At 38.4% G+C, this 27,681-nt stretch overlaps 4 protein-coding genes across 4 annotated transcripts in view; 3 read left to right on the top strand and 1 right to left on the bottom strand.

Moving 5' to 3' along the window:
• The first annotated feature begins 7,798 nt into the window (after positions 1 to 7,798).
• On the top strand, positions 7,799 to 11,922 carry pou5f3 (POU domain, class 5, transcription factor 3). Its single transcript, XM_063011472.1, has 5 exons — positions 7,799 to 8,542; positions 8,925 to 9,036; positions 10,343 to 10,473; positions 10,597 to 10,761; positions 10,848 to 11,922. Exons 1-5 carry the CDS (start codon positions 7,799 to 7,801, stop codon positions 11,109 to 11,111), a joined length of 1,416 nt encoding a protein of 471 aa, XP_062867542.1. The 3' UTR covers positions 11,112 to 11,922.
• Positions 11,923 to 13,673: 1,751 nt separating this feature from the next.
• Positions 13,674 to 15,930, bottom strand: LOC134330632 (fucosyltransferase 7 (alpha (1,3) fucosyltransferase)). Its single transcript, XM_063011834.1, has 2 exons — positions 15,850 to 15,930; positions 13,674 to 14,813 (listed from the first exon to the last, which is right to left on the bottom strand). The coding sequence occupies exon 2, from the start codon at positions 14,809 to 14,811 to the stop codon at positions 13,777 to 13,779; it is 1,035 nt and encodes a 344-aa protein (XP_062867904.1). The 5' UTR covers positions 14,812 to 14,813; positions 15,850 to 15,930; the 3' UTR covers positions 13,674 to 13,776.
• Positions 15,931 to 21,428: 5,498 nt separating this feature from the next.
• clic3 (chloride intracellular channel 3) lies at positions 21,429 to 25,403 on the top strand. The gene is made up of 6 exons (XM_063011507.1): positions 21,429 to 21,635; positions 22,160 to 22,269; positions 23,539 to 23,664; positions 24,430 to 24,536; positions 24,624 to 24,799; positions 24,977 to 25,403. Exons 1-6 carry the CDS (start codon positions 21,600 to 21,602, stop codon positions 25,139 to 25,141), a joined length of 720 nt encoding a protein of 239 aa, XP_062867577.1. The 5' UTR covers positions 21,429 to 21,599; the 3' UTR covers positions 25,142 to 25,403.
• A 1,638-nt stretch (positions 25,404 to 27,041) lies between these two features.
• pnpla7a (patatin-like phospholipase domain containing 7a) overlaps positions 27,042 to 27,681 on the top strand; it is a 32,844-nt gene continuing 32,204 nt past the window's right edge. The window contains exon 1 of the mRNA XM_063011293.1: positions 27,042 to 27,102. The gene's annotated coding sequence lies outside the window, so the exon portion shown is untranslated. The remainder of the gene's footprint in view (positions 27,103 to 27,681) is intronic.

A 27,681-nucleotide genomic window follows, 5' to 3' on the forward strand; every position in this document is an offset into this window, starting at 1 on the left:
TCTTCAATAAATGCCAAAGTCCACATTGAAATTTTGGACGCTTTTCTTATTCCATCAGTTGAAAGGATGTTTGGTGATGATGACTTCATTTTTCAAGATGATAATGCATCTTGCCATAGGGCAAAGGACGTGAAAACTTTCCTTCAAGAAAACATATAATGTCAATGGCATGGCCTGCAAATAGTCCGGATCTCAATCCATTTGAAAATCTCTGGTGGAAATTGAAGAAAATTGTCAATGACAAGGTTCCAACCTGCAAAGCTGATCTGGCAACAGCAAGAGACAGTTGAAGGCAGATTGATGAAGAATACTGTTTGTCATTAGTTAACTCCATGCCTCATAGAGTTTAAACCATTATAAAAGCCAGAGGTGGTGCAACAAAGTAATAATGGTGCAGTGTTTTCTAATGATTCCATAATTTTTTCCTCAGATTTGAGTGATTCTATATTTTTTTCCTCTACTTGATCTAAAAAAAAAGCAATTGTGACTGACCACAACTATTATATTTGTTTCTTTTTTTATTGTTTCTTAATGCCAGAGGGTTGACAGTTTGAGAAATGATAGTTTTGTGGCATGTCTGTGATTTCTTTTTTTTCTACAAAATTAAACAATTGAAAGAACATCTTCCAAGAGTGGTGATTCCATAATTTTTGCCAGGGGTTGTAGAATAAATTCAATATATGTGAATCAGTTTGGAGGACCGAATGAGGTGCCTCGTCTGTTTCAGTAACTTAGAAAGCTTAGCTGCACTGTATGGTCAAAGTAGACCCTCGATGTACATCCAACCATGAGCTTGTTGAACACTCCTTTCAAAAAATGATGGGCATGAATATGAAGTTACCCCACTTTTGTGTAAATGTGTGGCACTTGTAAGATCAGGTCACTTGGATTTTTCCATACCAAACTGGACCTTGTTTTGTACACTACCATGCTGGAATAGAAAAGGGCCTTTTTCAAACTGCTGCTATAATGTTGGAAGCCTATAACTGGTTTTATAGCCTATGCCTGTTGTAATAGGTGTAGCTGGAACAACAGCAGTAGAAAATATGACCATAAATTAAATGTACACATCATAAAACATTAAATAAAGGCTTTTGATGGTGAATCGTGCTGCTGTGTTTATTAAGTAATTTGTAGTTGGGTTAATTATGTGCAAATTTGCGGGTCATAGTGTTACAAATTGAAAGACTTTGTCATTGCTAAAATATAGCTGCATTTGATGTTGGTAACACAAAAATGCAGGATTTGTATAAAGAAAAATGCTAAAACAACAAATGCCATGTGCCGGTGCAATTCTCTACAAATAAACTGGAACAGTCCTTGTCTTATATTTATTTATGTCATAATCAATATTCAATGTTTGAATTCCCAGCAAATTTAAAAGCATGTACTTAATTTTGTATACTTGGTTGTATGCTGTGACTGATAACAATTAAGTAATAGATTTGGATATTATATTATTTCTTTCATATCTGTTCAATCATTGCCGTGTAAACTCCAGCATCTAAACTACCCATCAGTCACCAGTCTGCTTATAATTCTCTGGTTGGAAATAAAGAAAATAAACAGATTTTTATTACTAAGGTTGTGTTGGAGGAGCTGCATGTTTAACCTGTTTTTCTATTTCTACCACAGAGAGAGCAATAGCAGAGCAGCTACCCCCACCGGAGGACTGCAATGGGCCACTTAAGGGCCTCTTAAGGTGTGGCTGAGAGGCAGCGCATCGTCAGGGGGGCCGTTAAAGGCCATTGTCAGTGTGAATGGTAAGGAAGGCAGCCGTAGGCCCCCCAGTCAAAATATGTGGGGAGAGAGGGACGGTGGTCATCAACTGGGTGTCAAAGCTATCAAAAGACCATCACAGCAGTCATATCAGGAGGGGAGATTGCAGTCTCCAGCGTTGTATGCTCGGGTCAAGATCGGGCACAGTTTGTGGTCCTGTTCATCCCTAGATTTATTTAGTTTAGTTTATTAACAAGGGAATACATTTGTGGATGTTGGAAATAAAATATACATCCTGCAACAAGATAAAAAACAACTAGGCTTCACCATCGACTTGGACTGTCCTGATCTGAATAAAAAAAACCCTCAAATATAGCAAACAATGGTGATTTAGCATGGCAGATTTAAAATACACACAGCTGGACATATAGGGACATTGGTCATGTGTTACTCTAATTATGTAAGGCCAATTAGACATAATATTATATATGACCTAATATCAGTATAGACCTAACACCATATATGTAAATAGCTATAGTTATAATTATTATACTATCCACAGATATGTTAGTTCACTGATGTAAATGTAAAATATAAAATGTGAAAACTTTTGTGAAAATAGATACTTTAGTAAGCCTAAAAATAGTAAACCCCACCTATATACTGGTCAGGATTACGGAAACACTGGGCTCAAAGTGGTAATACACCCTTGACAATATACAGTCAATGTAAAAAAAAAAAAAATCCCATATACTTGTATGGAGCATCTATGTAAATGCAATCCAGGGATTTTACTAATTTTTACAACTGTAGAGAACCCTAAAGTGACCGTTCCATATGTTTTAATGGGATGCAATTCACTTAAATCACCAATAAGCATCATTTAAAATTGAAATCCCCCAAATGTAAGTTGCTGTATGTGTATATTGAATATATGTGTATTTCACCTAGCTTATATTCAGACCCCCACACAATTTTTTTTTTTTTTTACAGTCAAGGGCAGTTTTAGCCTAGTGGTTGAAGTACTGGACTAGTAATCAAAAGGTCGCTGGTTCAAGCCCCACCACTGCCAGGTTGCAAACTGCTGGGTCCTTCAGCAAGGCCCTTAACCCTCAATTGCTTAGACTGTATACGGTCACAGTACTGTAAGTCGCTGTGGGTAAAAGTGTCTGCTGAATGCTAAAAATGTGAATGTAAATTCAATACATCCTTAAATTCAGTTCACATAATATTTAACAAGTAATATTTAGGCAGTATGGTTATGATGTCAAATCTTCCAAACTTTACATTACTTTAACATGAGTGTTGCATAAAGCAGTGTTAGCGTTTGCACAATTCTTTCCAAAAGAAGATTTTGTAAGTGTGATTTTTATACCTCTTCTCTTTTTGTGAAGACATTCTGTTACATTACCTAACAGTGAAATAGCACATTGTGTTTTTTATGTTATAATTAACTAAAACGTTTTCCCATTAAATTTAAACTCTTTTGTACCAAACGTCATAATGAAACATGATTTTTATAAAATGTCAGTGTAAAAGAATCTAACTTGAGGTTTGGTCTTCAGCCTGAGTTTCATTATGTGTAATGTCATCACTTCTCTGTAGGGAACTGGCTGATATTGTGAAAGCTCTTTGATGTGAGTTATCAGAAATAGTCTGTGTAGAAACTTTAGATTTAAAGGCTGCTTAAAAAGACAAGATCTGAAAAAAGCCATCTGGGTGCTTTGGGAGGTTAATCCCTAGTCACCCCCTCGCTGGAGCCCTCGGTGCTTTTTGCTCTCTGACGGCCTTCTGAAGGTCCACTCGCTCCACTTTCTCCTCTACTGTCTGCGCTTTGCATGACAATCCCTCTCCCAAGGCCATGGGCCACTACAATGCCTACAGCTAAGGTTTGATGTCTTTTAAAGCTTTGACTGGTCCTGGCAGGGCTCCTGGGTGCTGTGTCCACAGATTTTCATGCTGCAGTCTATTTGTAGTTTACAGCTGGTGGTTTCCAGTTTGAGGTGGATTGGAGGCTTATTCTGGTTTTGGGGTGGATTGGTGGCATTATTAATTTGAGGTAGATTAGTGGCTTGTTTTGGGGTGGGCCGGTTTTATCAGGTGTTCAGTGAGGCTGAGGTCAGGGCTTTCGTCAGGCATGTGGAGTTTCTTTTGAGGTATCACAATCATGATAGAACAGGAATTTATTTGGTGTTGCTGATTGAAGCGAATTATAAAATTGTGCACATTTGTTGTTGGCTGTTAATTTGTTTTTATCATTTAGCATATGCATATCAGCTAAACCAATTTCCATAGACAATTGACAAGGTTTTGATTATTTCTACTCTAAACATAAAGTATAACATCTGTAAACATCAAGTTTTACAAAAGACATGTTATCTTTTTGGTAACACCAAGGACAAAAGCAGTGGTCAGTCACCATATTTTCTCCAGACACTTTAAAAAATGGCAAGTCTGCCTTTAAAAAATAGGTGGCACTTTTGGTGGGTCCCATTTTTAATATGTATATATATATATATATATATATATATATACATATATATATATATATATATATATATATATATATTCCTACTTATTTTAAAAGGGGGGGGGGCACCTTTAAATATGGTGGGTCCCATTTTTAATATATAGTCCTACTTATTTTAAAAGGGGAGCACTTTTAAATATGGTGGGTCCCATTTTAAATACATATACTTCTATTTAAAAGGTGTGGCACTTTCAAATATGGTGGGTCCTATTTTTAATAATTTTTAAAAGGGAGTGGCACCCATATTGTGGGTGCTATTTTTAATATACTGTATATATCCCTACTTATTATTCAAGGGAGTGGCACTTTCAAATATTGTGGGTGCTATTTTTAATATGTATTCCTACTTATTTTTAAAAGGGTGGCACTTTTATATATTTTTTTAAGCATATATTCCTACTTATTTTTAAAGGAGACATGGCCTGTTTTGTAACACCACAGATCAAAACAAACAATTACATGTCACTTCTTTTTAGTTTAAGTGACTTTTTTACCAAATAATATGAGAAGAGAACACCCAGGTGGGTCCTAAAAAGATGTGAAAAACTCTGAGACATTATCTGTTTGGTAACACCACAGATGACAAAAATTGGTGTTACATACCAGTGCTTGAATTGCTTTAATCTGACAAACATGTAATTTTATTCTCTGGGTTGTTTAAACAACATCAACAACAAAAAAGTCCTTACTTAATAATTACTAATTGCTCCAAAGGACATTGTCATACACTATTGACAGGTAACACCACTGACAAATGATTAGGTGAAATAAGGTTATTAATCAGCAAATAAGTGTTGTATTATTTGGCTATTAGAAATAGCCACTGTTGTGAAAATGGTCTAAATTCAAAACATGTTCCTATTGCATTTAATTTACTACAATTCTAAAAACATTATTTGATCGATTATTGTTTTATCTCTCTCATGTGAGAGCAGTTGGACTACTGTGTACCTACAGTACAAGGAAAAGCGGCTCCAACTGGAACATTCCGCCACCATTCAGCTGCTGGAAACTGGCTGGTGTTTGTTTCGGGAGAAGGGGGGAGAAGGGGGGAGAGGGGGGGGGGCGGAGGGGATGGGGGGGCGGATCGAAATCAAAGGCTAGCGTCTTTATTGTCGGGGCTGAAAAGCAGCTAATGGTCGCCCATCCACGAGCTGCACCATGACACGGCGGGGCGTCCGGGGTCTATGGGGATCACCCCCACCCCCCCTAACGACCCCGCGGTGCGGCTTCCTGCCCCTCTCTGCAATATCATACTACCCCTTTATGCTGATATTTACACTATTTACCTCTCTGGTTCTTTATAAACTGCACTGTTGGTGGATGGTGCACATTTAACTAGAAACTGTGCATCCCAACTCATGCAACTTAATGCATTATTCAGAAAGTTTACACATGTCAGTATCATTCACGTTATTCCATGTGTACTTGTGTGATGTCTGATGTCTGACTGATAAGTTTCAATCTGATAAGTGCTGCTGGCTTCAGTAGATTTATCTCCAGGTTCCACTGAGAGTTTGTGTGTTTCAGTGCGAGACGCGACACTTCAGCTCCGAAACTCCATCAGTCCAACCTGATCCCTCCAACACAAACTTTTCACCTTTTATTAATTCTAGTGTTTATCTCACCAAACTGTGATGCACTCACACCCACCAACTATTGTACACTTTCAAAATGTGGTTCATACAAATAAACAGGTTGAAAATAAAGGTAATCTTATGGTATCTTTTATAAGTTGGCATTATCTAAAGATCACGTAGCCTATACATTGTATGATTACATTTTAATATGCTAGGGATCCCATACACGTTTTTTTAAATTAAAAAAATAGATTGTTTTAGTAAGTAATAGGTAAAAACTACATAATTAGTAAGTATTAAAAACTGTTTAAAGAAGTTTAAAGAAGACTTTTTATTAGCCTATACATCAATTGGATTTGTGCGTTTTTTCCCAAATAAAAAGTACATTCACGTACTAGTAGTATTGGTGTTATAGATTAAAAAAAAGTCCTTAGTAGTAGACCTACTTTAAAAGTTAACTTATCAGACATAAGAAGACATAACAACATAAGAAGTTTTCCCATAGAGATGTTTTTAATGTGCTAGAATTGTATACATAAAAAAAATATTAAATAAAAATTTAAGAATCTTAAAATAAGATCAACATGATATTACTTTTAAATTAAGTCTTACAGAGAAATGGAGGTTCAAAACAGGTTTAAAAAAAACCCATAATACTTTATATAAATGTGCCACATATTAACTTGTTGGATAATATATATATATTTATATATTTATAAATATATAATAGATAACATAAAACGTTTTTCACTTTTTGACACTTTTTTCTGAGTATTTTATTGTATAGTATTAATACTGTAATCACGAAGCTAGATGCAACTAAATTGCACTTGATTATATAGAAATAAATTTATTGCAACATATTTTCCCCTTTCCTTTTCCAACAAACGACTTTTTAATTTATTTGGACAAGTGTAACATGGTTTATTTGCGCATCTTTATATGAACAGCGTTTATCCGCAAATCCACCTATTGGTTATTTTTCATCCTTTAGTAAAAATGACCTCCAAACTGCAGGGATATATTGGCATCTAAGATTTAAGTTTCAAAAATCTGGTCACAAACAGACTTTCTTAGAAATGTTTATTCTTTAAAGAACATTAACTGCTTGTAATGATCTGAATTTTTGTGTAATCCATGTACCGCATTAACTCTGTTCTTTATATAGGATGTAACATTAGAATATGAAGGCCAGCTCATTAAAAGGAAATTATTGAGACAAAGTCATGTGTGGTGCATGTTAAACACGGCCTCTGTATAAGCAGGAGTAGTTTGCATTATAAATACACTGAATGCACGGAGGTGGGTTGCAGCCCTTCATGAATTGGTTCTAGTTTAAACTTGTTGATTAAACACACTGACTCAATTGACCAACCATTCCACTAAACCAATGTTGTATTTCCAGGATAAGATGTATTAGTGGGTATATATTTAGATGGCGTTTAAAAACATGAATACATACATACATACACGTCGCATATTTTGAAAATAATCTACCTAAGAGCGTTATGTAGGGTGTAAACATGAAGACTTAGGCAGCCTAACTAGTGGAACATGTTTCCAATAGGGAGCCATTTAGGGACACGTCCTTAAAATCAAGTTCATTTACAAATGCTTCTTCAGCTGAATTCTATTGTGTGAGGTGACCAATGGGAGGTGAGATCATTAGGACCCCAGCCTCCAACATGGATTGATTAGGAAAACCTGGCGCTCGGAGGCAGACCACACTTGTAAGTTTGAGCTTGTCCAGGTGGGTGGTGGTAAAAGGCGAGAGGAAGTTAATTGAAGACCACTTGACCCTCAGTTGAGTGTTGTGAACGTTTTCAGCAGCTTGCGACTCTAGTGGAACCATCTTGCAGATTCAGCCAAGAAGGATTTAACAAGTTTGGCTCTTTTTTATTATTATGGACCTGCTTTTGACCTATCTTTGAGAGAAGCTTGCTTGGAACTCGTGTTTTAATCCAGGAAGATGTCTGATCGACCAGAAAGTCCTCCAACAGACTGCAATAACCGGGCGTACGATCTGTCCAGGTTTATGAGCTCGTACTCAGGAGGGCCTGAAGGCCTTCAGTTCCCGCACAGCATGCTCCAGGACCCGAGCCTACTCTTCAACAAGACGCCCTTTAACGGGCTCAACGGTGCTCCGACTCAAAGCTTCTTTTCTTTTCCGCCGGTCGGTGGAGACTTCAGGTCTAACGACGCCCAGGTGGGTGACTTCACCCAGCCCAAACACTGGTACCCCTTCACGGCCCCGGAGTACACCGGGCAGGTGGCTGGGGTCACCAATGTTACACAGCCCACCAACCTTAGCCCTCCTATCGCCGAGACCCGCGAGCAAATCAAGATGCCCGAGGTGAAGACCGAGAAAGACGAAAATGAAGACTACGGAGGTTTGGAGACTAAACTTCACCCGCAGTTCCCAGGCCCTGGGAGCTCAGTGCCCGCCGGGGTGTACTACTCCGCTCCGGCACCATGGGCTCCAGCCTTCTGGACCGGTCTGCCTCACATCACAGCTCCCAATAATGTCGCGCAAGCCCCGCCGACTCCCTCTGCTTCATCGCCGTCTTTATCTCCTTCTCCTCCCGGGAACGGGTTCGGTAGTCCCGGCTTTTACAGCGCGGCCGCAGTGCAGCTCCCGGCCGCGACTCAGGCGCAAAACACCGCCCGCAGTAGCGGCTCGTCTAGCGGCGGCTGCAGCGACTCTGAGGAGGAGGTAAACACACATTTAATCAACAGGGTTTTTTTTATTTGCTGTACTCACTATTTATTAGTCTAATATATAAAAGCAATGCCTTCATTTAGTTATTACAAAAACCACAAAATGTACTTAAACCACTAAATGTACTTAAGAAATAAGAGAATTAAGGTTCTTTTTTTAATTTAAACAATTGTAACTTTTTTTGGATACCCATTTAAATGGCATCTTCCATTAGATTTCTTTTTAACCCCCCTTGTGACCACAAACATTTTGCCCATTGGTGTCTTCAAGTTAATGTTATTACTTCTAATCAGTTTAATCGAAGTATCTGCTTTTTTTTCCCCATCAGATTTTTCATTATGTTGCTTGTGCTAATGTCTTTTGTATTTGTTTTCAGGAAAACTTGACCACAGAGGAGTTGGAGCAGTTTGCCAAAGAGCTGAAGCACAAGCGCATCACCTTAGGCTTTACTCAAGCAGATGTTGGACTTGCTCTTGGAAACCTATACGGTGAGTTCCCTGGGCCAGTGTTGAATCCAGAGGTTCTTGTGTGTTGCATTAGTGCCAGCTGGCAAAATGCTGCAATGTAAACCTTTGGTTACATTACATGACTAGTTAATCCATTTAGTTTAGTACATTAAGCTACATTCTCTAAATATTGGGCCATGGGTCATGTAAAGGAAGACAAAATGCATCGAGTTGGTTTGTGGTCACCATGTTAATGTTCTGTTTAACAAGCTATCCAGACTTATGGTGAGTAATTTAGGCTGTATGTTCTGTATATATAGTTCAGGAACTGTGCAAAGCCTTAGCAAAATTGGCATTTTTGTCTATGAAAAGGGGAAGCATTTCACTATATTCCCCAGACTCCACTGTTTTGTTTTACACACCTAATAGCCTCAATATTGACTCTAGGGACTTGTGTTTCCACTGCATGATAGACATTGGTGTCAGTTGATCAGTTTTCATGTTGTATGTTTACTATAAATAATTAAATGCATATGTAAGCTAAAACACAAGTTTCCTTCTGACCTTAAAATAATTTTGTACATCCTAAAGGTACATGAACCGTAGCAACACCTTAAAGGAAACGAAAGTGGGCACTCTGTCTTGTCTTAAAAAGCTTCCCATGCAGTATAATACAGTAAATTCAAACACAATTACATACATTTTGAGGAATAATGGGTTTATTGTTGGTATACGGCATATAAGATTGTTAATTTGGTATAGAAAAGTTTACGATCCCTTCTTTGTGGCATATGTGCCTAATTTATTTGTAGCTACAATAAGCTGACTCCCATAGCTGTGCCTAGTAGAGTTAGTGTATTACTTTCAGTATAGTATGAGTTCAGGTTTTTTTTCTTTAAGACTTTATTCTATAGGAATATGTTGGCATGATTAGATGTAGGTCTGTCATGAATTCTAAGCTGTCTATATGTGATGCATTTGCACTTGCCTGTTTTTTGTACATCAGTATTGTGTGTGGTAACATTTAAACATGTGGTAATGTAAAACTCTTGAGACAATCTATTACAATACCAAAGACTATGAGGAAAACCTTGAATCAAGCCAAAATGAAAACAGTCCTCAAGGACTATAAACCAAAATCTGAGAACTACCCACCTTTCCTGCTGTGAAGATAATCGCTTTGTAAGCCTGGCATTAAATAAAACTCTTGACTACGACCAGTTACCCATTTCCAAACAGTTTTGATTTCATGCCAGACCTAAATCTTTGGTGTGTTACTATTTGAGCTATGTGTACTGTAATCGGACTTTTTTTTTTAATAAGCTTTCCTCCTAAATGCTGTTTGCAGGAAAGATGTTCAGTCAGACGACCATCTGTCGCTTTGAAGCTTTACAGCTCAGCTTTAAGAACATGTGCAAGTTAAAGCCTCTGCTTCAGAAATGGTTAAACGAAGCTGAAACCTCAGAAAACCCTCAAGATGTAAGTAGGAAATATTGTAACCCAAAAATTTCAAGCATTCTTTTCAATGTTTTGGTGGCACAATGATCGTCTGTCTGCAAGTTGAATTGAAAGTCAAATTCCACATGTTTGTGTCTATTTTAGATGTACAAGGTTGAGCGAGTTTTTGTTGACACGAGGAAGAGAAAACGACGGACCAGCTTAGAGGGTTCGGTTCGCACCGCTCTGGAGTCCTACTTTCTCAAGTGCCCTAAGCCCAACACGCTGGAAATAACTCACATATCCGACGACCTCGGTTTGGAGAGAGACGTATGTAAACGTAAACCACGTTTAAATTCGATTTAAACACTTGCTTAAGCGCTTTCTTTTTTGTAACGTATTTGTTTCTGTCGTAGGTGGTTCGTGTGTGGTTCTGTAACCGCAGACAGAAAGGCAAGCGCCTGGCTCTGCCGTTCGACGAGGAGGGCATAGAGGGTCAATACTACGAACAAAGCCAGACACCGCCTCAGCCCATGGGTGGTGTGACCCATCCAGGTCAGGTGTACCCGGGAGTGGCTCATGCAGGTGGCATGCCGACACTGTATGTGCCGCAGCTTCACAGACCGGATGTCTTCAAACAAGCCTTGCATCCTGGACTAGTGGGTCACCTGTCCAGCTAATCTGACTGAATCTAGGTTTTACCCTTTCATCTTACACAGGGTATGGGGCAATACGTCAAGTGAAGCTGCTGGTACTCGAAGTTACAGTCTGCTTCTGCTTTTACTCTTTTTACTTTTTTTTTTTTTCTTCTTCTTTTTCCAATGTTGCTTCCAACGTGCTTTGCTGGTCTAGAAGATGCAAAGTCGGTGAAATCTGAGCGTTTTATTTCAGAAATGAACACTACAGGGAAGCTTGGTTTCCCAGTCTGCGTGTCTTGGAATGTGAACTGCTTGGTTATGAGATACATTTGCACAAGTCATGGTTTTAAAGCATGAGTTTACAAAAGATTTTTAATGTTTTAATGTTTCCTTCAGACTGTATATAATCCTTTCATCTCTATTTTTTGTAATATGAGCAAATATGCAGTATTTTAAATATTTTGGAATGGTTTGGATGAACTTTGAGATTGTCAGCTTGCTTACATTCAGATTTTCTGAATAATGGTGATTAAATGAATAGCAGTGACACTTTTGGGGGTGGGGGGCTGTTAAAAGTAGTCATCCGAGGGCATCGAATACTGTTCTTTCATGGCCTACTGATACATGTGTAAATTCAAAGTGCCCATAAAACCCACACTAGCCAATTTTAGTTTTTTATGTTAAATGCCCACCTTAAAATCTTCAGCTGAGATAATGTGCCTTATTTGTTGATCACGTGCATTCTTATACAACACTGTAAATCTTGTCAAATTTTGATAATTTATTGGAATGTTGCTGTGATCGATGACCTGCGTTTCCCTTAGTTGAATGTTAGCAATTAAACCACTGTTCCTTCGCCACTTCAGTTTTGTGTCGTCCTTAAAATGCTTTTATTTGTCTTACATCCTGGTTAGAAAGTAAATTATTGCTACTGAGTTATTGTTGCCAGAGTTAGATATTAGTTCCTTTACTGTAGAACTATATAAAGCTAGCTATACTTTATGATCTGGTAGCACAAATGAACCTGAACATTACTTATAAAATGTTTTTATAAAACAAAAAGTCATTTTAGGACTGTTTGCTTAATAACAGGTTTGCTTAACTGGTCAGGTTAAGGGAAGGGCCATAATCCTGATTTCACACCAATACTCATGCTTCATTGCAGTACATCTCATTACTAATAAGACTTTCCAGGTAAGGGAGTGTTTGTTAGTCATAGGTCAGAAATTTGGAACGGTGTCTGCAACCCCAAGTGTAGTTTATTATGTTCTCTAAGTTGGGACTGATTTGTTGTGGTATTTGTCAAGGCCAGTCAACATACAAGTACAGTGTTTGGTCTAATTAAATTTTCTTGTGCACAGCCCTGTTCCTCAACCCCTGAAACACCTTTTGGATTAAATGGAAAATCGATGTCTGGCCTCACAATTTAATGGTAATAAGCGGTGTGTCCATAATTTTAGAAGGCTCACTAATTTAAGAAAAACATCATGTTTTTAAAAAAATATATACTGTATGTATATATACAGAAGTTTATATTCCAATTAATCCGACAAAAAAAAGAATTCAATCCCAGAACCTTTTGATTCGTAACCCACACTAGATTACAACTTTAACTGTGCATGCCACTTAAGTTTGGACTCGGTCTTTGTGGACCTTGCTTTATGGTTGCAATTGCTAAAACACCTTAACTTGTACATGTATGCCCCTTATAAGCAGATATGAATGTTTAACTGTGAATAGTTGGGGGTTATGAATGAACTGTGGTGGAAATAGAGTCTGTACAGTATAATCATAACCCACTTCAATAGTTTTACACAAGACGGGAACACATCCTGAACAGGATGCCAGTTCATCACATGGCAGTACACATCATCCCATTTGCTCACGCAATTACTGAAGAGCAGCTAGTCCATCATCTGCATATTTTGTGTGGTAGGAACAAAACAGATGTTCTGTAGACACAATGAGGACATTCAAACATCTTACAGGTAGTGACTGATATTTAAATCCTAAGTAACTAAATTGACTTTAAGTGCAAGTGAGTGAATGTGTCTTGCCTTGTGAGGGCGGCACGGTGGCTAAGTGGGTAGCACTGTCGCCTCAGCAAGAAGGTCCTGGGTTCGATCAACAGGTGGGGTGGTCCGGGTCCGGGTCCTTTCTGTGTGGAGTTTATTGGCATGTTTATTTTTGTGTCTGCGTGGGTTTACTCCGGGTGCTCCGGTTTCCTCCCACAGTCCAAAGACATGCAAGTGAGGTAAATTGGAGACACTAGACTGTGTTTGATATAACCTTGTGCACTGATGAATCTTGTGTAATGAGTAACTACCGTTCCTGTCATGAATGTAACCAAAGTGTAAAACATGACATTAAAATCCTAATAAACAAACAAACAAACATCTTGCCCTGTGAAATATTGGCACCCTGTTTAAGCTGTATTCTTGCTCTGTGCCCATTGTTTCTGGGTGGTGGATTCACCACGACCATGATCAGGATGAAGCATTTATTGAAAATGAATGAACATCCAAAAACATACAGAACTAGTTATTATTCAAATGATTTATTGTTTATATATATAAAAAAACAATTAATTACACTATTCCACTCCTGTACTGTGCAATATTGCTGCTTGTGTATGATTTTTTATTAAATAATGAAAGTTAAAAGTGCATTTTGGGGTTTAAATACTTTGTAATGCATTGTAAGTCCATTATGCTGAAAAACTCAAGTTGTGATATATATTATAGATGGGGAGTTTGTCATAAACTTGGCAGATAGTGCAAAGCCTTTCTCTCCAGTCTGTGTACAGTTTAATGCTGTTGTCCCTGTGCCAGTTGAAGTATGACATGTAGCGTTTTTCGTCTTTAGCTACTTCCTGCAGAAAATGTCCCAGGGAATCTATGGAATCAAAATCATCAACGTGAATAAAAGAATGAGGTGGCGCTACAGCTTCATAGTCACTTCTTGGAGGGCCCAGTACTACAGGAACTGTGCCCGCCTGAAAAGAGTTCCGCCACAGCTTCTCTGTGATGTACTGAGCAGACTTAGTGTTCTCGAAGGCTAGGTAAAAAAAGCAGTTGGAAATCGTGGGCAGCAGTGCACTTTCAGTTAGTGGCTTTTTAACCGCTCGACCGTACACCTGTACAGGGATGATTCTTTTGAGCTCCTGGTACACTTGAATCCTGTGCTTTGCTCTGTAGTTGCTAACCACCCAACATGCCAAATGGGTCTTATGCTTCAATACGAATGAGCTCAGATCTCTCCGCTTACGTACAAGCTTTCCATATGGCACGGTAACATCTGCATCCGACCGGTACGACATGGTCAAGTTGAAGATCCCGGCGTACTTGTCCAGATTGCCTGTGTTTTCCGGAGCTTCCAAGGACATCCAGAGCCACCTTTGTTGGTCAGGGCGAGGGAGGTGGAGCGGAAGCTTCTGTCTGTGATATTGAAGCTCTTTGTGATGAAAGACCACGATATCAGCACTGGAATAGAGTGACCGATTATCCACCAAATGACAATTAATGATCCCGTAACTCTGTAGACAGACGTCACCCTTCAAACTGTAATTCTTGTGAAAAGGCCAGTACCACAGTAGGATGGTGATGTTCACTGTGCTACCACCACTACTGGAGATTTGAATTTGAGGCATCCTTATAAAGCTTAAAATAATACTGGCGACGACAAGGGGCATGAGGACAGGCGTGATGGTCAGCCTTCGGGTAAATCTCCAGCATAGTGTCATTTCTGTAGAAAGAAATGAGTGTTAGCATGTTCATCAATGTATCTGATTGCTTAAAAATATATTGGATATGTTTATTAGAAATGACTCCATCAATCAAGTACAATTTACTTGATATTGCCTACATATACACCGATCAGGCATAACATTATGACCACAGTCAAGCTCTGAGGTGACAATTTAGATTTTTTTTTAAGCTTTCCTGGCTATGCAGCCCTGTACACCAACCAGGCATAACATTATGACCACTGAGAAGTGAATAACACTGATTATCTCTTCATCACGGCACCTGTTAGTGGGTGGGATATATTAGACAGCAAGTGAACATTTGATCCTCAAAGTTGATGTTAGAAGCAGGAAAAATGGGCGAGCGTGAGGATTTAAGCAAGTTTGACAAGGACCAAATTGTGTTGGCTGGACGACTGGGTCAGAGCATCTCCAAAACTGCAGCTCTTGTGGGGTGTTTCCAGTCTGCAGTGGTCAGCATCTATCAAAAGTGGTCCAAGGAAGGAGCAGTGGTAAACTGGCGACAGGGTCATGGGCAGCTAAGGCACATTGATGCACGTGAGGAGCAAAGGCTGGAGCTACTGAAGCTCAAATTGCTGAAGAACTTAATGCTGGTTCTGATAGAAAAGTGTCAGAATACACAGTGCAGCACATTTGCAGGGCTGTTTTGGCAGCAAAAGGGGGACCAACACAATATTAGGAAGGTGGTCATAATGTTTTGCCTGATCGGTGTATATATGACCACAGAACAAATGTAACAACTGTAGTTAATCATTATCATTAAGAAGGAATTAGGAGGCTGTGCTACAAAGATTAATGACAATATACGTAGAATATCCAACACCATCAAATATCAAGTATAATCTTATTTCTTATATGCACAGGATGTTAGAATTATTGTTCTAATCATGTTCTAATCATTTGGTCAGAGAAAAAGAACCATTGCAGAAATTATTAAAATCCATTAACAGCCATGACATAAAACTATGTAAACTTTTACCCTCAACTATAAAACAATGTGTGAAGTGAATTTACCTCAGATAGACAGTGGTGTGCAGATGCTGTTTGAGGTTTCGAATGCTGATTTCAACAGATTCATGGAGAAGCGAGGTGAAGGACTGAGCTGTCACACACTAAGACCGATACAGAGATAAGCATTTCCTGTTATTGCTTTTTGGTTTTAGTTCTCCTCCCCTACTTACTATTTCTATACCCCGTGTACACCAGGTTTGTGATGTGAGATTTCTGTGACCGTTTTTAAAAGGTGCCAGGGCTCACCCTTTCTGCACCCGGTTTGTAGGCCGGATGTGATCTCTGCTGTGGTAGAAGTGGTTTGTGGGTTGAGGAAGCACAGATATGAAACTAAACCTGTCGGTGGTGATGCAGACAATTCTCATTAGTTATTTTTATACGCAATGAAAAATTGAGAAATTGTAAGGCTGGCTGATATGTACATTGCATAGCCAAAAGTGTGCAGACATCCCTCCTAATGTCTGAATTTAGTTGTTTCTCCCACATCCATTGCTAACAGGTGTATACATATTACATACGAACGTTCTTCAAAAAGTTTCCTCACTTGTAAAAATTTTATTTATTAGAAATTTCAAAAACAAACACACTTTTCTACACACTCACCTTCTGATGCATTTTTCCAGCATCGTACCAACCTTTTAATGCCATCAGCAAAAAATGTTTTTGGTTGTGCACGTAGTCACTGATGCAGCGCCGCTTTCACATCACCATCACATGAAAATCTTCTTCCCCTTAAAGCTTCTTTGAACGTCCAAAAAGGTGGAAATCAGATGGTGCTAAATCCAGACTATAAGCGTCTCTCAGTCTCTGTCCCGCCCTCACCGCATACAACCAAAATATAAAGGTGCTGAAACTTTTTTAAGATCCTTCTTAGGTAAAGTTTGGGGAAATCCATTTTCTCTTTCAGCATGATTATATCCCTGAGCACAAAGCAAGGTCTATAAGGATTGTTTGTAAAGGAGCTCCAGTTGCCTATACGGAGCCCTGGTCTCAACCCAGTCTCAGCCAGACCCTCTCTTCCTGACCTCACTGACTCTATTGACTGAATATTCACAAATTCCCAAAGCTACAAAGAAAAGAGGGATCGATTATGTGTACATGTCCATGATTTTAGGACGGGAAATACAACAAGCTCATTGTCAGGTGTCCAGATACTTATTACAGATTGCTTATATAGTTTAGTCACAAGTACAGCTAGCTTATTGGCAGCCTTAGTGAAGGTTAGTAAAAATAACAGTACATAATAACCTAAAAAATAAAGGGTGCCCAGGTGGCGCAGCGGGATATTCCACTAGCACACCAGCGCTGAGATTCTGAACTCTTCGGTTCGAAACTCGGCGTTGCCAGCGGTCGCCTGGGCACCATCTAGCGAGCATAATTGGCAGTGCCTACAGCAGACATGTTTCTGCTAGAGCGGGATGACCGGACTATGAGGATGGAATCATCAAACGCTGTGTAAGGACCCTGATTAGCAGATAGAGAGTGAAAAAAGGGTTCTGCGAGGGGCTGCATTTGGTCAGAGGAGGTATGAGCAGGAAATATACCCACCTCAACTGCAATCAGGGATCCTCCAGCATCAAAAGACAAAATGACTACACTAAATTGGGAGAAAATGGGAGAAAATGCATTATTAAATAGAAAAAAAGCTTTTTGCTTTATTACTTCAATCTTAAACTAAAAATATGAAAAACAATTACTGAAGATTTAAAAAATATAATTAAAATAAACATATTTCAAGGATACAAAATAGTTTTGGCAATTGAGAAGTACAAAAGTCTTATTTTTTAGCCTTCCCTTACAGAGGCCGTCCTTTCTTGTTGCTCAACACTATTACGAGCACAGTGAGCAGGATATTGTGTTCTGATTGTGAAACAGCCCTCCAGCTCGCTAACCAAAGCAGTGTCATATCTGCTCTATGTGCAGCCTGATGCATCAGCTTTATATATTAAAACCCAATATTTCATGATGGGGTTTGGTATGCACTCTGTAAAAAACAGGATTTTGATTATTGTGCTGACAGTTTATTCACGTGAACCTTCACGTTGCAGCACTGATCCTCCCAGCAAGCACAACCACAAGGTCACGGTGTTCTTACGACCTCTAATTTTGACATTTGCAATGTTGTGTTGGAACTTTTTATAGTCTTAAAGTTTATAATGTTTGATAATGATGGATAGACATTAGTTGGGTATTTGTTCTCAGCGTCTCATGGACAATGCTGATGAGGTCTCACTTTCAGCAAACGCTTTTTTCTTTCACCAGTACTCAACTGTTGCGCAATTGGAAGCTCAGAGTAGCACATCAAGCATGGTGCAATAAAGTTTTAGATTGAAATGCTCATCCAGTTGAACTGTTTAATACCCAGCAATGGAAAAATAGCATTAAAGCACTCTAGTATGGAAACTCTTTACATCCTTCATGCTCAATAACTATTATCTGTCCATGTTATTCAGCCGCTAATGGAAAAAAACTCAATCCAACCCAATCTAGACGTCGTCCAATTACCCGATTGCATTACGCTTCTTCTCTACTGATGCTGACCTCCACTCCTGACTGAGGAGAGCCGTGACTAACACACGCCCCCTCCGACATGTGTGCAGTAGCCGACTACATCTTTTCACCTGCACGAGGCGAGTTAATATGTGGATCAGCTTTAAGAGTCATGCACTGATCCCATTATCCCTCATCTCTGCAGGCACCATCAATCAGCCAGCAGACGTCGTAATTGCACCAGCTATGAGGAATCTTCTCCGGCACCCTCCCTGCGAACGAGCCAATCATTGTTTGTGTAGGCGCCCAGGCTGCCAGTAGCAGAGCTGAAAATAAGGTTGTACAGCAAGCAGGAGGGGTTTTTCCAAGCGACCCACATTTTGTCCCTGATTTTTACTGCGACCCATGCAACACAAACAATGCATCCAAACGAAACACAAAACGCAAAATACTTAATTAATAAAAATGGTGGCAATCTGGTCACACTGTGGTTTACAAGATGTGACGTAAAGCCTCCACAAGGGGGCGTTCATGTAAAAGTTCATTTCGTGTTTTTGTGCCTGTGAAACTTTGTTCATTTAATCATTATTATAATCTCTGTGACCCATTTTTTTGGCTCGCAACCCACCCAAGGGTCACGACCCAGGGTTTGAAAAACCCCGGACTAGAGTAATATATGTGGATATATGTAAATTGGGAGAAACTTGGGAGAGTGCTTTAACTGCATCCAATTCTGGGCAGACCTGTTTTTGGTTAATCTTGGATTCCATCTTACTACCCGCCCTGTGTATACCACAACAGAGTACTCACCAGCTATGGTAAATTATAACCATATAATATTATTTATGTTATTTAAGTTTTACACCATCAAACTGCTGTATGTGTGTTCCAGCTATATGTTCCAAATATTCAGCCATAGTAAAAGAGCAAATGCAGACAGTTTTTAAGACCCCAGGACTATGTGTGTAAAGCTAGATGGGGTACATTCAGGTGGGAGGTACATGACTGTAACAAGTAGGTGATTAAGCTATGCTTTTAATATTCAATATTTTGGTTACACGGGACCACTTCACCTCTGTCAGTGGAAAATTTAGATTGTACATGTTCATGCTTGTTTCGCTTCAGATTGCACAAAGTAAACATGGTAATAATGAGTCTCTTGTCAGGGCTGTCACACCTTGTGGCTCTGAATCACCCCCCGCCTACCTGGCTCATGTTTTCTTCTGGTTTAGGAAATATTAAAAAGCTATTTTTTTCCACTTGGCGCTGCATTAATGCTAGGTGAGGTACACTCCAGTTTGAGCATCTGTACAGTATATGGTTAGATACAGTATGTTAGACATCCAATTTCGAAACTATGGACGTAATACATTGCAACCCTGATCCTTCCAGCAAGCACAACCGCACGGTCACATGTTGTTATGACCCCTAATTCTGACATTTGCAGTGTTGTGTAGGGACTTTATGTTATAGTCTTTTTTCAATAATGTTTAATATTGATGGATAGAAATCAAATGGTCAAATGTCACAAAATCACCTCTGAAATGAAAAGTGGGAACTTTACAACCCAACTGCAAAGTGGTGCCCTGAAAAAACAGAGCTACTGTTGGGTATTTGTTCTCAGCGTCTCAGAATGTTAGACATTTTGTTTCAAAACTATATGAATTTGGCCCACTTTGCAGCTATAACAGACAGCATCCACTCTTCTTGTAAGCCCTTTTATTAGATTTTGAGAGTCTGTAGGGACTTACATAATGATATGATTGGGCAAAGTTGCAGGACAGGTAAACCTGGCTCATCCTTGAAGGTCAGCAAAGGCGTTTAGTGTGGAGGTTCAGGCCACTGGAGTTTCTTCAAACCATGTCAAACTCGTCTTTTTTATGGAACTTGCTTTGCTCACAGGAGCACATCCAGCTGGTACAGGCCCTTCCCCAAACTAATTGCTGTAATATTTACATATCTGCATTTAGCAGATGCTTTTAATCCAAAGCGACCTCAATTGTCTAAGCAATTAAGTGTTAAGTGGCAACCTGGCAGTAGTGGAGCTTTAACCAGCAACCTTTCAAATACTAGTCCAGTACCCTGCCTGCTGGGCTACAACTGTCCTATATATAATATATTGTAATGTAACTGCTAACGTGGTGGTGTGTTAGTGTGTGTTGTGCTGGTATGAGTGGATAAGACACAGCAATGCTGCTGGAGTTTTTAAACACCTTACTGTCACTGCTGGACTGAGAATAGTCCACCAACCAAAAATATCCAGCTAACAGCGCCCCGTGACCACTGATGAAGGTCTTGAAGATAACAAACTCAAACAGCAGCAATAGATGAGCGATTGTCTCTGACGTTATATAGTAAGTGGAGCTGATAAAATGGACAGTAAGTGCAGTACCAAGAAGGTGGTTTTAATGTTATGGTTGATGGGTGTAATACACTTGTTTTTAATGTATTTCTAGCTATTCTGTTTTATGTTCTTTTTAATTTTTTTTACATTATTATTCACAAATCCTCCTCTGGTATCAATAAAGTCATCTATCTTATCTGAAATTATCTGAAAAAATATGATTAGCTTTAAAGTAAAACTCTAAATGTGGTTCAAATGGGCCACTGGCCCACAGTTTAGTATCAGATTACACTTGATGCTATCAGCCAAAATATGCCTAATGCTATGAGCCTAAACCAACATACTTCTACTTGCTTTAACTCCAACAGAAAGGCATTGATGTATTACGACAGCTACAATGACTATCATATCCTTTATGTATTTCACTGACATCAAAAAATGTACAGATTTGTAGCAGGGCTACAATTAACACCAGTAAAAACGCAAATTAGGCTTCTCCAGACCACATGATTTGTTTACTAGTGTTGTGACTGGTGCAGATCCATGAGAGTGCAACAGTAACTGAGTAGTGATATGTCTTGAGGCAAGTTAGCGAGTGCAGAGTGAGGAAATGAGACACAAGACAGGTTGGACAGGTCATTCCAGTGGGCAGGTATTCTGAATGCTCATCGGGTGTGGTGAGACAGCAGCAGGAAACACAGATAGAAACTGTCAAGGCAAAAGAGACGGCAACAAGTGGACTGGGAATTGAGAAAACGCTCATTTTTCTTCTTGTAGGCTCATTTTTTTTGCTACCAAGGACTACCAGTACCAGTACTAACAGCTAATAATTGGACATTGTTGAAAAGAGTGATGTAAACAACTTTCATGATTGAGCTTGAGGTTTGACAATTAAAAACCCGAGATAAGAGGACCTATAATGGCGGAGGCACCGAAGGTGGAGCTCTTTATTAAGGTCAGACTTTAAACATGTTTTTTTTTTAGTTTTTGGGGGGATTTACTTGTATAAATCATCATAGGTTGGTTTGTCGTAAATGTTGTGCAGGTCGGGTCAATGTTAAAGAGATTTGATGAATGTACTATCTGCTTTTAAAATAAGTTTGATGCTTGTTTAGCTCAGGGAGGTGGTTTAAATGCCTGCACTTCCTGACAGGCCTGTGCTGAAATCCTAATAATGTAGAGAAGCTTCTGGAATGAGAGTGCTGTATAAAATAGAACTACACAGTTTCATACTTCATTATTTTGTGTGAATGTAGATGACATATTTATTACTGCTTCAATAGATATAAAGTCCAATCTACAAGCCTAGAATGAGCATTTGATTTAAATGCAGTAGTCAATGTTGTAAGGTCATGAATATTGGATACACTTTAAATCCAAAGATCTTTTGAAATTGTCTCTTTATTTCTGGGTTGATTTCACCCCTCAAACTTCCTTCACAAGTTCAGATTTTAGGAGACTCTGTCCGTCTTCCCACAGGCAAGTGATGATGGTGAAGGTGTTGGCAACTGTCCATTCTGTCAGCGACTTTTTATGATCCTCTGGCTGAAAGGGGTCAATTTTACCCTTACCACCGTGGACATGAAGAGGTAAGAGTAATGATGGATCATTAGTGCACATCATAGCTAAGTATAATTCTAGCTAACACACCTGATAGTAATTGTTTCTAAAATTTAGACCCATATGTGAGCCATGTGTTACAGTATCTATAGGAATTAGACTGGGTCTTTATAGTGTACATTAAAAACACCAGCCCAGTTGCTGAATAACACACACAAGCTCTAATTCCTCAGATCTTATACTGGTTATTCAGAGTAGACTGAATTATACAGAAAGGCAGGTTTTCAGGAACTAATTTGAGTGTTTTGAGTCCATTTCCCACTCACAGAAGCAGAAGTACTAAAGTTTACCCTCTTTTCAGGGGATACACTTAAGGGTGCATCTTCTTTACCTTGGGTTTGTGTATTTTTTTACATAAGAAATTACATAAAACTCATTTAAAAATACAAATCAAATTAAAAGTACAAAATGTGCACCCTTAAAGGTGAAGCCAAATGACAAAAAGGGTATAATTTACCAGTTTTAAGCCAAAAGATCTGATTCATCCAACCGACTTGACTAATAAAATTGGATTTTCTGTCCATTTTCTGTATATTTTAATGACCTTGGTCCAGTGGGTCTGATACAGCTAATCAAGTAGACAAACCAAACCATTCTATAAGAAGCCAGATCTTTAGGAACTGATATGGTTCTTTGTGGTAGACAATGGTGGTTTTCAATTATGTATCTTAATCTACCTTCCTAGAGAGTTTATTTCTGCTAGCCCAACAGATCTGATCTGTTAATCAACCAGACTGATGATCTGTAGCTAAGAAGTTTTAACTAAGAAGTCCCAGTGGCCTGGAAGCTAACTGTTCATTCAGAGCACTTCAGTCAAAAAGTGCTGATCTAGGTAATCAAGTACACTCATGATCCTGAGCAAACACAGTTTTGTAGATATATCCTAGGGTAGTTCCTCAGGACTTGGTTTGGCCTCTGTAGTATGTGTAACCCAATAGTAGCTACCATGGATTTTAAATATCGCCCTTCTTACAGGGTTTACTCCTAGCCTTTATTCCATCAATTTTATATAGGTAGACTAAATATTTTAAGCAAACTGAATTCTGTAGGAAAATATTCATCCAGGCAATAGGTTGGGTCTCCATGGTGTATATTATTGAGCTCTATTCCAATAAATCTGAGTCTGGAGCAACTGTGTTAAATATGAGCTGGAGCTAAGTTCTGCAGAAAATGATACCTCTAACAGCTAATGATCACTTTTTCACAAAATTATATTTTCTCATTTTGTTTTCCTCTAGAGCTCCAGAGGTTCTGAAAGACCTTGCTCCGGGTTCTCAGCCCCCATTCCTTCTCTATAACGGGGAGGTACGGACCGACACCAACAAGATTGAGGAGTTTCTGGAGGAGACATTGACACCACCACAGTGAGTGAATTTCTTGTACTCTAATGATGACTTTACTTAGATTCTTTGTTGTTCTTTATTCAACAGCATGCAAAAGGATATCTACTATAGTATAGTGTATATGTAGTAAAGCTACTAAGTGGTGAAATTGAAAAGTCTTCATCTTACATCAACTCTTTTGGAGTTAGCTTACCTAACAAGAACATAGTCATCTGTAATCAGGAAGCCAAAACAGCATAATTGGTCCTGTTTTTTTGGTATCTGCATGGAAGTCCTGATCAAAGCAACCTACCCTTAGGCATCTCAAGCTCATTTGTTTGGAAGGGGGCAGATATCTCCCCCGAACAAGACCTTCCTTGCATGAGCTGCACTTTTAGAAGATGTAGTAGCTGGTTTTGTGAGTCTTGGAGGAAGCACCTGTTAGCCCTCATTCTTCCTGGTTGGTTGCTGTTATGCAATTGAGAGTGTGGAAATTGGCAACAACTAAACTGGGAGTAAATGAAGTACAATCCCCTTGCAAAAACGTATGGCACGTGGCAAAAACAAATACTCAGTTTGATTAGATTTTAGATTGCTTTAGCAGGTGCATTTTCTACAAAGACATAATAACCAGAAAAATTCCTCAAACAGCCAGTCTGCTTTGAAAAAGCTAGCTTCTATTATTTCCTTGATAAGAGATATGATCATTACATTATCATCTCCAATGTCCACTGTCACCATAGGCTTTGTTATGTTCTTTTCAAAAAGCACCATACAAATATATTTGACTTGGCTTTTTTATTGCAGGTATCCCAAACTGTGCTGTCGCTACAAGGAATCCAACAGTGCCGGAGATGATATCTTCCACAAGTTCTCGGCTTACATCAAAAACCCAAATCCCGGACTTAACGAGAGTGAGAACCGATCTTGCATGGGATTGATTTGCATGTGTTTCTTCTTATTCATAAAAAGCTGACAGGACTGTACTGTATTTTTTCCAGTGCTGGAAAAGAAATTCTTGAAGAGTCTGATGAAGCTGGATCAGTACTTGCTCACTCCTCTTCCACACGAGTTGGATAAAAACCCGAATGCAGCTCATTCAGCCAGAAGCTACCTGGATGGAGATGCGCTCACTCTTGCTGACTGTAACCTTCTTCCTAAGATACATATTGTCAAGGTTTTTAACACTTTTTTCAAAACTACATCTTTATCATAACTTAAACTGTAATGCAGTATGTGACAACGTAAACATTTTCAGAGCAACCAGTTTCCTGGAAATGCTGTTACACCAGTCTCTCCTGTTGGTTTTGGATTGCACAGTAATATATATTTTTTTCTCTTACTCTCTCTTCAGGTTGTTTGTAAGAAATACCGTAACTTCACGATCCCTAACGCCCTCACTGCATTGACAAGGTATCTGGAAAAAACCTACCAGCAGGATGAGTTCCGCTACACATGCCCTAATGATGCAGAGATCTTGCTGGCTTACTACTCGGTAGCCAAATATCTGAACAAGTAGATTGAGAATGGGGGAAAAAAGTTGTGAAAAACAGAAATCTAGGCCTACATAAAGTAACCTAAATAATTCTAAGTTGGGGGAAGCAAATCATGTGTGGTTTGTGGGTGGAGGCTCTGTTTGTACAAATTTACCACAATGTACATTGTGAGCATTTACTGCCTGCTTTTATTTATCATTATTATATGTTGTGCCTTTTGTGTTATTGTTTTTTTAATGCTACTATATCATTTGCTTCAATAAAATCATTTAGTAGATGATTTAGAGTGACATTACAGATTTGTATTGCAATCCTCAACCTTGTTTTTGAAACAAATAAATGTCTGTAAATTGAAAACGGTGTGACTAGTCTGTAAGTCTTTAATTAGTGTAATCACACAATTATTATATTTAAACTAGGTCACTTATTTTCATCACTGTAAGAGGAGCTACGGGTGCAGTCTGTGAGAAGTCTGGCAGGTTTTCGTTGCCATTTGGGTTAACCTATGGGACATATTACAAGTGTATGTAAAGTTTTAGCTTTAGTTTTATTTGGGAGTTTACGACAGCTGCCAATTTTGTACTTTTAAAACAAAGGGTATTTTAATGTATTTATAGTGTCTTCACATAAAGTTAGCCAAGATATTCCAATGACATTTTGGTCTGGGCCAGCAGGTCTTTCAGTAAGACATGATAAAGTTAATAAAAAAGGGAAAATATTGGAAACTAAACACAAAAATACATGAATGCATGTTATTTATTTAACCAGTACCACAAACAGAAATTAGCCATGTCTCTAAACCAGCTGCAGTATTCCTTTGGAATAACTTATATTAGATTGGAAAATAACATGGCTTTTACCAAAAAAATTTTTTTTATCACAAATAAGGTAAGGGAAGTAACTCTAAGGATTCTGCATATATGTTACCCAATCAATAAAACTATTGCTAAATTTAAAAAAGATATAAATACTGAATGTTCATTTTGTCACAAATATGAAGAATCCCTTATTCACTTATTTTGGGATTGCTCATTTTGCTCAGTTTTTTGGACTGATTTAAATAATTTTATTAACAGAAAAATGAGCTATAACTTTAAATTGAAAACTGAATTTATTCTATTTGGAATAACTAAAAGTGACATATTGAATTCAGATGAGACTTATATTGTCAACCTTCTCTTAATATTATCCAAATATCACATTCATTGTTGTAAATTTATTAATGATAGACCAAATTTCAACACTTTTAAGGCATCCTTTATATCGTACATTAATACATTAAAACTCAAGACATACTTTAACACTGCTAGAAAACTTCTCTATCCCTTAAGGTCTTTAAAAAAAATCATTAAATATTATTATTTATAAACTTCTGCCTTAGCTAATTTTATTTATAGTTTTTCACTTCTATTTCTATAACCTCGAGCAATTTTCAGTTAATAATTGTCAAATTTTTATTGTGTATGTTACATCTTGGCTGTGATTGATGTATTCTTTTGTAATATATTTGTTGTTCAATAAAGTTCATAAAAAAAAAAAAATTAGCCATGTCAAAAACTGCTCTGTCTGCTCTTTATTTAATTTTAGTTTGTCTGGTAAGCAGTATTAATAGTGTAACTTATTTAATGTTATCATAGTAGTTTATTTCACAATAATCGTTACGAAGCTTTTAATTTGTTCGACAAAAAACTAACAAATTTGTTTCTGCTATTTATTGATTGCTAGCAAAAAATTCACACCCGTATTCAGAAACCCCGCCTGTTTTGCTAGGATTGGCTGGTGCGTTACAGATTGGTGTGGGGAGAAAAAAAACTTCCTTTAACAATTGGTATCCACAGACCAACAACGTCGTGCTGGATTGGCTGGTGTACACGGAACTAACCAATAGGGAGAGAGAATGCTGCATGAGTTCCTGGTGCTGAGAAAAACAGCAGGTATGTTATCTGAAGTAAAGTAGCGTTTGTGTGGAAAAGTGTGTCGACAAGTAAGTAATTAATTGTTAAGTATAAATAAATGTCTGTAAAGTTTTTGCATTAATATGTGAATAATTTTAGCCCTACTGTCAAAGTTTTAATGTTTATCGCTAAGTTAACGTACGCGAGATAATATGTGTTAGTTTTAGCTGACAGTTACGTGGCTACTTTATCTCGGTTCACCTCAGGTACCTCAAATAATGAACAACTATTCAACTTATACCCGCTATTAATGTGCTTTAAACTTCAGTTTGTTCAAACTATATATTAGAACATATGCATACTGTAACCAACTTGTTGAACATGGTTTAAAGGACTTGTGTAAGGATGTAAGATGAAGCTTGAAATGTACACTTAGGAGCAGAAATACATTTTACATTTACATTACTGTCTAAGCAATGGCTTAACAGGGGCAACCTGGCAGTGGTGGGGTTTGAACCAGCAACCTTCTGATTACTAGTCCAGTACCTTAACCACTAGGCTACAACTGCCTATTACTGCATATTATGACCACTCGGACATACTTAAGACATGGACTCTGGACCATGTACCATGCCACACCTGTACATTGTGAGGTGGTTGGTATTACC

This window comes from Trichomycterus rosablanca, chromosome 16 (assembly GCF_030014385.1).
Source record: "Trichomycterus rosablanca isolate fTriRos1 chromosome 16, fTriRos1.hap1, whole genome shotgun sequence".
NCBI classification, from domain to species: Eukaryota; Metazoa; Chordata; class Actinopteri; order Siluriformes; family Trichomycteridae; genus Trichomycterus; species Trichomycterus rosablanca.